This window comes from Coregonus lavaretus, assembly GCF_964263955.1.
Source record: "Coregonus lavaretus genome assembly, chromosome: 3".
In the NCBI taxonomy this organism is placed as follows: domain Eukaryota; kingdom Metazoa; phylum Chordata; class Actinopteri; order Salmoniformes; family Salmonidae; genus Coregonus; species Coregonus lavaretus.
The window spans coordinates 51,527,280-51,537,183 of record NC_139990.1 but is presented as its reverse complement, the minus strand read 5'-3'; the positions used below and the strand labels follow the sequence as shown (position 1 = coordinate 51,537,183).

The 9,904-nt window shown below is 44.6% G+C and overlaps 1 protein-coding gene across 1 annotated transcript; it reads left to right on the top strand.

Moving 5' to 3' along the window:
• Positions 1-5,281, top strand: LOC311110136 (putative N-acetyltransferase 14). The gene is made up of 4 exons (XM_084152976.1): positions 1-152; positions 1,141-1,308; positions 3,443-3,745; positions 3,915-5,281. The coding sequence occupies exons 2-4, from the start codon at positions 1,228-1,230 to the stop codon at positions 4,371-4,373; spliced, it is 843 nt and encodes a 280-aa protein (XP_084009102.1). The 5' UTR covers positions 1-152; positions 1,141-1,227; the 3' UTR covers positions 4,374-5,281.
• The last annotated feature ends 4,623 nt before the right edge of the window (positions 5,282-9,904 follow it).

The window sequence follows — 9,904 nt, the reverse complement described above, 5'->3', positions numbered from 1 at the left end:
ACGTAACACTACATTTGCAATGGTGGCCACGCAAGTATTGCGAGTCATTCAATCAAACATAAGAAAAATCGGTTTGAAGGAATAAATACACAGCGAGTATATAAATCCCTTTCCCTGCATTTGGCGGTGGTCCAACGCTGCAAGTTTGCAAGGTAGGCTATGTGGCTTCGGCTGGGTTGAACGAGAAGATTCGACGTTTATTTAGACATTACGCATGAAGAACCCTTCTGCACTCACCATATAAGGATTTGAAACATATTTATTTATTTAAAACATGGCCATGGGTTTAAAACAGGCTTCAAATATATGAATACTGTGTGTTCTGATTTGCCTTTTAATTTTCATATTACTGATTTCCAAACTACGTTTATTTTACATTGAACCCCAACATTGTTCTAAATGAGCCTCGTTGTTTGTTGTTGATAAGCCTTGTAGAAGCAGTGTGCCCATGCAATAGACAAATCCCTTCCCGACCCCCTCAAGTAATCCCCCATTTAGTTAGATTTTGGGAGGAAACGCCACTGCACTCACAATTGACACATTGTATCAACCTGCGCCAGTGTGATGCAGCAGTTGTTACATTGTTATGCTGTTAATTTGTTGCACAATGTAGCTACATACTGTATCCTGGCATACATAGTGTCTGATAAGGGGATATCGTAGGGGTCTGCCCCCTGACTATAATTTCATGTGTTTTCAATGTGTATCTGTCAGGGTTGGGCTAAATTCGAATTGAAGGCAGTCAATTCAGGAAATCAACAAAAATGACAATCCAATAATTGAAACAAATTGCATTTATTTTAAATAACTTCTCAATAAACTGAAAAGTAGAAGCTATTTATTTCAAAAGTTTTTAAACTTCCTGAATTGACTGCCTTCAATTCGAATTGAACCCAACCCTGGTATCTTTGTAGGCTATATATTCAGTGTTACAGGGATGGATTGCTTTCCCCCTGAGTCATGGCATCAATCCCAAAATAGCCTGGACCAAATATAACACACCACATTCCCATAATCTTGAAACCGATTTTATACCATTTAGCTACTATGGTAACCAGAATGTAAATATGCAAAATTCAACCACAAGGTGTATCTGTACAAATATATTATTTGACCATGAGATTTTTCCTATATTTGCAGACCGGTGTGTGATGTCTGTATGAGGTGTGTGTTGCAGCGTGTGTTGGTGTGTGAGGGGTGTGTGTGTGGTATGTGTGAGGTCCAGACATGGTAAAGCTGGAGCTAGATCAGGTGGTAATGAGGAGGATGAGGGAGGATGACATCGAGACTGTCAAAGCTATCATCAAGGTGTGTGTTTTATCCTCAAAGTTATGCACGCATGCACACACACACTGCAAGCCTGAGTTATGCTCTGTCTCTACACTCTTAGAATAAAAAGTGCTATCTAGAACCTAAAAGGGTTCTTCGGCTGTCTCCATAGGAAAACCCTTTGGAGAACCCTTTTTTATGTACACTACCGTTCAAAAGTTTGGGGTCACTTAGAAATGTCCTTGTTTTCGAAAGAAAAGCATTTTTTTTGTCCATTAAAATAACATCAAATTGATCAGAAATACAGTGTAGACCTTGTTAATGTTGTAAATGGCTATCGTAGCTGGAAACGGCTGATTTTTAATGGAATATCTACATAGGCGTACAGAGGCCCATTATCAGCAACCATCAGTCCTGTGTTCCAATGGCACGTTGTGTTTGCTAATCCAAGTTTATCATTTTAAAAGGCTAATTGATCATTAGAAAACCCTTTTGCAATTATGTTAGTACAGCTGAAAACTGTTGTGCTGATTAAAGAAGCAATAAAACTGGCCTTCTGAATCTGGAGCATCAGCAATTGTGGGTTCGATTACAGGCTCAAAATGGCCAGAAACAAATAACTTTCTTCTGAAACTCGTCCGTTTATTCTTGTTCTGAGAAATGAAGGCTATTCCATGCAAGAAATTGCCAAGAAACAACGCTGTGTACTACTCCCTTCACAGAACAGCGCAAACTGGCTCTAACCAGAATAGAAAGAGGAGTGGGAGGCCCGGGTGCACAACTGAGCAAAAGCACAAATACATTAGTGTCTAGTTTGAGAAACAGATGCTTCACATGTCCTCAACTGGCAGCTTCATTAAATTGTATCCGCAAAACACCAGTCTCAACGTCAACAGTGAAGAGACGACTCTGGGATGCTGACCTAGGCAGAGTTGCAAAGAAAAGTCCAGTGTCTGTGTTCTTTTGCCCATCTTAATCTTTTCTTTTTATTGGCCAGTCTGAGATATGGCTTTTTCTTTGCAACTCTGCCTACAATTTAATGAAGCTGCCAGTTGAGGACCTGTGAAGCGTCTGTTTCTCAAACTAGACTCTCTAATGTATTTATGGTTTTGCTCAGTTGTGCACCCGGGCCTCCCACTCCTCTTTCTATTCTGGTTAGAGCCAGTTTGCGCTGTTCTGTGAAGGGAGTAGTACACAGCGTTGTTTCTTGGCAATTTCTCGCATGGAATAGCCTTCATTTCTCAGAACAAGAGTAGACCGACGAGTTTCAGAAGAAAGTTATTTGTTTCTGGCCATTTTGATCCTGTAATCGAACCCACAATTGCTGTGTGATGCGTGTGATAGAAGGAGTCAGGCGCAGGAGAGTAATACGCATCCAAAGAGTTTATTCCATCGATAAACAGTTGCGCAAGCATGCGACAACAACACTCAGGCACAGGGGAAAATTCTACCCTGGCAACAATAAGGTAAGGGTAGTTCAACCAAGCTACACACAGCTCACAACAAACAATCACACACACAGACAAGGCAGTAGAGGGAACACTTATACAATGACTAATTGGGGATAAGGACCAGGTGTGTGTGATTAATTAGACAAGACAAGTGGAGTGATGATAAATGGATCGGCAGCAGCTAGTAAGCCGGTGACGAAGAACGCCGAAACCTGCCCGAACAAGGAGGGGAGGCAGTTTTATTGCTTCTTTAATCAGCACAGCAGTTTTCAGCTGTGCTAACATAATTGTAAAAGGGTTTTCTAATGATCAATTAGCCTTTTAAAATGATAAACTTGGATTAGCAAACACAACATGCCATTGGAACACAGGACTGATGGTTGCTGATAATTGGCCTTTGTACGCCTATGTAGATATTCCATTAAAAATCAGCCGTTTCCAGCTACAATAGCCATTTACAACATGAACAATGTCTACACTGTATTTCTGATCAATTTGCTGTTATTTTTTGTGGACAGAAAATTGCTTTTCTTTTGAAAACAATGACATTTCTAATTGACCCCAAACTTTTGAATGGTAGTGTATATTAGGCATTTTATGGTTATCACTCAAACTCACCTTTCGATCTCTGTCCCCCCCAACCCCCCCCCCCCCCCCCCCCTCCCTCCCTCCCTCACTCTCTGTCTCTCTCTCTCCTTCCCCCTCCCTCTCTCTCTCTGTAGGAGGGTTGTCAGGGCACAGAAAACCGTCTGATCCTCCACATCCTGACTCGTCCTGTCTGCCTCCTACTCCTGGCCACCGTCTCTTCTGTCCTCCGCTGCTTCCTTCACTCCTTCATCCTGGCCCTCATCATTCCTGTCTTCCTGCTCATCGTCTACCTCAAGTTCACCATGCCACGCTCCACAGGGGTGCTGGGTACCAGCCGGCCCTACTGGGACTATGTGGGGAGCAGTTACCGAGGGGCGCAGGACGAGACCCTCCCCAACCCCTATAGCAGGATCAGTGGGAAACCCCCGCCAGCAAAAGTAGGTTTCATATAGTACATCTCCTTTTCTTTGACTTTAGGTACTGTATGTTGTGGATGTTACATGTATGCATTGCTCAGTTTTACTACAGTGTTTTAGAGATTTTGACTTTTAGTGCTTTGGGCTGAGTTGCTGCACAAATAAAGTTTATTATTATCTGTCATTAAAGGGCAAGGCCAGACGGAGGACTAAACCCAAGGAAGAGGACAAGGACAAAGACTTGTCTCCTGAGATCGTAGACGTGGAGAGGGAGAAGGCAGCAGGGCAGGTGTGGGTGGCGGACTGTGAGGGGGAGATCGTGGGCTGTGTGTCCAGGGAGGGTGACTGTCGTCTGGGGATGAGGAGGTTCTGCAGGGTGGTGGTGGGGTGCTGGTACCGCCGGGAGGGCCTGGGCAGACTGCTGGTCCAGAGTCTGGAACAGAGGGAGAGGCAGACGGGGGCCAGGAGGGTCTACGCCCACGTCCCCTACCCCTCTGCAGTAGGAGAGGCCTTCTTCAGGAAGCTGGGCTACCGGCTGCAGGGGGAGGTGGGCTACGACGGGGAGGAAGAGGAGGAGGATGAAGAGCAGCCAGAGAGGACATTTCTGGGCTTCCGTGTCACCAAGGTGTTTGTCAAAGACCTCAAGTGATGGAGGAGACACAACGAAGGGAATGTGGAAAATACCAAATGGAAATAGAGGAGGAGAGATACTGTTATTTTACTGCTTTTATTTTTTACTTATCTATTGTTTACTTAACACTTATTTTTCTTAAAACTACATTGTTGGTTAAGGGCTTGTAAGTAAGCATTTCACTGTAAGGTCTACACCTGTTGTATTCCGCGCATTTGACAAATAACATTTGATTTGATACTAAAGGGAAATAGAGGAGGGGGAGGAGAGATACAGTGAAAAGAGGTGGACTACCTCTCTTATCAGGGCAGAGTCTAACTGAAATGTTGGAAGACAATGGACAATCTAGTGAACGGAACCTTACTTAAATGAAGTTTTTCCTCTCCTGATTTGTAGTATGTATTTATTTATTTTTGTCATTTAGCAGACGCTCTTATCCAGAGCGACTTACAGTTAGTGAGTGCATACAGTATTTAATTTTTCATACTGGCCCCCCGTGGGAATCGAACCCACAACCCTGGCATTGCAAACGCCATGCTCTACATCCCTGCCGGCCATTCCCTCCCCTACCCTGGACGACGCTGGGCCAATTGTGCGCCGCCCCACGGGTCTCCCAGTAGCGGCCGGCTACGACAGAGCCTCGTTTCGAACCAGGATCTCTAGTGGCACAGCGATGCAGTGCCTTAGACCACTGCGCCACTCGGGAGACACATTTATTTATGAATTGCTTTTACAATTGTCATTGAGTTCTTATTGTAATGAGTTCTTATCATCTTGATTGTTGGTTGAAAACAAAATCCAACATTTGATGTAAAATATATCTGTTTATATGTCTTACCGGCTCTTTATTTGTAAAGATTTGTTTTACAAAATGTGATTTTGCAAATAAATGTGTGCGTCCGCAGGGATATGTGCACACCTCTGTCAGTGAGTATGCATTTACTGTGTGTGAGGAAGTACGTGGTTTATGTGGTCCTCTGTAGCTCAATTGGTAGAGCATGAAGCTTGTAACACCAGGGTAGTGGGTTTGATCCCCGGGACCTCCCATACGTAAAAATGTTTGCGCACATGACTGTAAGTCGCTTTGGATAAAAGCGTCTGCTAAATGGCATATTATTATTATTATGTGAGTCTGCAGAACTTCACTGTTCTTTCTCTCTTACTACCCCTCTTCTCTCTCACTCCTCCTCACCTGCACCTGTGTGTGGCTTTGAATGAGTCTGCAAAACACATGCTCTCCTCCATTCATCACTCTCTCTATCCTCACCCTACCCCCTTTAATGACACTTAATATCATTCCTCACACTGCACACCTGTCACATGGCAGGAAAAAAAGTGTCAGATATATTAACCCTGGTACAGATTGCACACCATGGTATTAGTAGTAAATTATAGCAGTAGTGTAGTGTGCTGTTTGCAGGTGAATGTCAGTTTGTGTGTGAGTGGAAGGGTATGTGTGACACTGTTCTTCAGCCCTGTCTCGGCGTAACCAGAATTAGAGCGTGGTTAGCTACACGTGTGCTCACCGTGCTAACCTCAGACCGTATCATAACTACATTAACCTGTTTCTCACATACATACAGTGCTGGAGTGTTGGAAATGAAATAGCTAGTGGCGTGTGTGTGGTCTTGGGGGAGGAGTATCTCCCCTAATACTAAGTGTTAGAAAAGAGAACCACCCAAGTTTGCATCAACTGTTTAACCAGAGCAAAGCCTTCGCTCTAAGCCTCTAGGATTCTGTGTAATGTAAAGTGATTTCTCTGCAGTGAAACAATGTGTAATCTTCAGAATAAATACATTACAATGCCACAACTCTTTTTAGTGCTGGGATTACAGTAAAACCCTGTTAAGAATCACTCCCACACACACATTTACTGCTACACATGGCCATGCACGTCAGTGAAGGAAACGTGCAGACAGACAGATGTAATAGTGAGTGTGGGAGTAATTGTTATCCTTGAAACAGTCTTCCCCATTCTTCCCGTTGAGCATTAGGTTATTTTATTATTGGGAGTCATGGTTATCTCTCTCCATGCCTGCCCTGCCATGCTGCAGACACCTGTTAGCTGGGCCTCTATCGTCTAACCAATCTGAAACTATTATTGTTGTCAGGAAACAGATGCGAGTTCACGCCATTGGAAAGTAAGCCTGTTTGTGACTGTGGTCATGTGGGTCTGCACGGTATGGTGGTGTGTGTGTGTGTGTGTGTGTGTGGGCGGGTGGGTTTCGGAAAGTATGACTTTGCACATCCTGCTGCCGGTTGGTTCCCCCCCCTGACTATGGGTTAGATGCACAGCCATGTCTACCATAGCCTACTGTACTCTGACACACACACTGTCTGTTACAGTAGGGCTGTGCACGTGAATGTTGGTTTGTGACCGAAAGGCGACCTTGGTCAACTGTGGTCAAACCATGGAAGATGGTGATGTATAATCCATCTGTCTTACTTAAAACCACGCACACACGCACAAACACACACACGTTTGCAGGATCATATTTAAAACAGACTGGAGGTTATGAATGGCAACATTCCATAGACACATTCACTTGCACAGTGACTTTTAGGTGCTTTATCAACATAGTGCAAGGTTACTAAGGTTAGTTGCTGTCAACACATAGAGTCACTTTCTCTCACACACATACAGCACACAGACAAACATTGCAGATTAGTGTAAATCTTGATGTTGGGGCACCGCACCACCGGCGGTTGGTACCTAAATGGCAGAGTGGATAAATCTGTTCCAGATGATGTGTATAGATCATATTTATGACACACTCACACAGATGGGCTCCACAAGCCAACCAAACACACACACACACTCACACACACACAGTACAGATTAGCTCCAAATACACCCACCCTGGGAAACGGTGAATTCCCCAAACCACAGAGTGCATGAGCGGGTGAGGGGAGTGGGGAGTCATGGGAAACAGAGAGGCACAGGATGCGTGCAGCTGCAGTGAGCGGGACCGGGCCGGAGTAAAAACAGACAGAACGACGGCACAGAACAAAGTGAGAGAGAGAGTGAACACACCCTCGTCTATGGAGGAGGATGGATGACAACATCTCATGGTTCAAAGGCTGGATGGTCTGAGTTATACACACTGTGCGTAAGGGGAGAAAGCCACACTGCAGTGGTGGAGCAGAGAGGGAGGCCTGGTGTGAGAGGGGTCACTCACAGCTCCTAAGTTTGTTATGATTGACACACTTTGGGAAAACCCAAATATGACACATGCAAGCACATGCACTCACAAAACCCAAATCAGAGGTATAGGTGTCAGGGCCTCTGGGTTTTGGGGGACGCCCATGTCTACCCCAACTCTGGGGCCTGGAAAGGGTGATGAGGGGAAGGGGGAGGGGAGGGGAGGAAAGGAGGGAGTGAGTGGAGGGGAACGGGGAAGGGTGGTAAACCCAGTCTGCATCAAGGCGAGAAGGTATCTGGACGTTTTTCTTTAATGATCTGGGAAAACCAGAGTGGAGGGTTGGGTGACTGGCTGGGGGAGCGAGCGCAGTGCCTTTGGAAATTTCCACACATTTGGCTGAGTTTACTGACATATGTGAGAAAATCAAAAGGTTACAAATCACGTCAAACACTCCTGGACTCGTGTGGTCACTGTAATTGCTTTGTGTTTCCTGCATTGTGAAACGGATTTGTTTCTTGTGGTTCTCGAATTAGTCATTAGTCAACTCATGGACTATATCTATCTAGTATTACTATACTGAACAAAAATATAAACGCATCATGTAAAGTGTTGGTCCCATGTTTCATGAGCTGAAATAAAAGATCCCAGAAATGTTCCATACGCACAAAAAGCTTATTTACCTCAAATGTTGTGCACAAATTTGTTTACATCCCTGTTAATGAACATTTCTCATTTGCCAAGATAATCCATCCACCTGACAGGTGTGGCATATCAAGAAGCTGATTAAACAGCATGATCATTACACAGGTGCACCTTGTGATGGGGTCAATAAAGGGCCACTCTAAAATGTGCAGTTTTGTCACACAACATAATGCCACAGATGGCTCAAGTTTTGAGGGAACATGCAAGGAATGTCCACCAGAGCTGTTGCCATATAATTGAATGTTCATTTCTCTACCATAAGCCGCCTCTAACGTTGTTTTAAAGAATTGGCAGTACGTCCAACCGGCCTCACAACCGCAGACCACTTGTAACCACGCCAGCCCAGGACCTCTACAGTTGACTTCTTCACCTGCGAGATCGTCTGAGACGAGCCACCCGGACAGCTGATGAAACTGTGGGTTTGCAAAACAAATAATTTCTGCACAAACTGTTAGAAACCATCACAGGGAAGAACATCTGCGTGCTCGTTGTCCTCACCAGGGTCTTGACCTGACTGCAGTTCGGCGTCGTAACCGACTTCAGTGGGCAAATGCTCACCTTCGATGGCCACTGGCACGCTGGAGAAGTTTGCTCTTCATGGATGAATGCCGGTTTCAACTGTACCGGGCAGATGGCAGACGTGTGGGTTAGCGATTTGCTGATGTCAACGTTGTGAACAGAGTGCCCCAACATGGTGGCGATGGGGTTATGGTATGGGCAGGTATAAGCTACGGACAACAAACACATTTGCATTTTATCTATGGCAATTTGAATGCACAGAGATACCGTGACGAGATCCTGAGGCCCATTGTCGTGCCATCACCTCATGTTTCAGCATGCACGGCCCCATGTCGCAAGGATCTGTACACAATTCCTGGAAGCTGAAAATGTCCCAGTTCTTCCATGGCCTACATATTCACCAGACATTTCACCCATTGAGCATGTTTGGGATGCTCTGGATCAACGTGTACGACAGCGTGTTCCAGTTCCCGCCAATATCCAGCGACTTCGCACAGTCATTGAAAAGGAGTGGGACAACATTCCATAGGCCACAATCAACAGCCTGATCAACACAATGTGAAGGAGATGTGTCGCGCTGCATGAGGCAAATGGTGGTCACACCAGATACTGACTGGTTTTCTGATCCACGCTCCTACCTTTTTTTTAAAGGTATCTGTGACCTACAGATCCATATCTGTATTCCCAATCATGTGAAATCCATAGAATAGGGCCTAATTAATTTATTTAAATGACTGATTACCTTCTATTAACTGTAACTCAGTAAAATCTTTGAAATTGTTGCAGGTTGCGTTTATATTTTTGTTCAGTGTAGTATTAGTCATGATCAACTCATGGACTATATCTATCTAGTATAACTAGTATTTTTTATTTAGTTTCACAGTTTGTAGGCCTACCTTGTTGTTTGCTGATTAACAATGTCCTGTAGTATAGTGTATCTACACGACTCTGGCGTAGCTTTGATATTTCTGTCACCCCTCCCCTATTCTTGTTTTGAAAAATATCTCCATCCAACCAGTGCCCTCTCTACACAAGCTGTTTGACTGAGCGTATAGGTATATATATCTACCCTGTCACCTCCTTCCCTTCCCCCTCCCCTCCCCCCACACTCTCTCACTCATCTCATCACTCGCTCTCGCCTGATTGACTGTGTGAGACAAATTAGGCTTTTGAAATGATCAACAA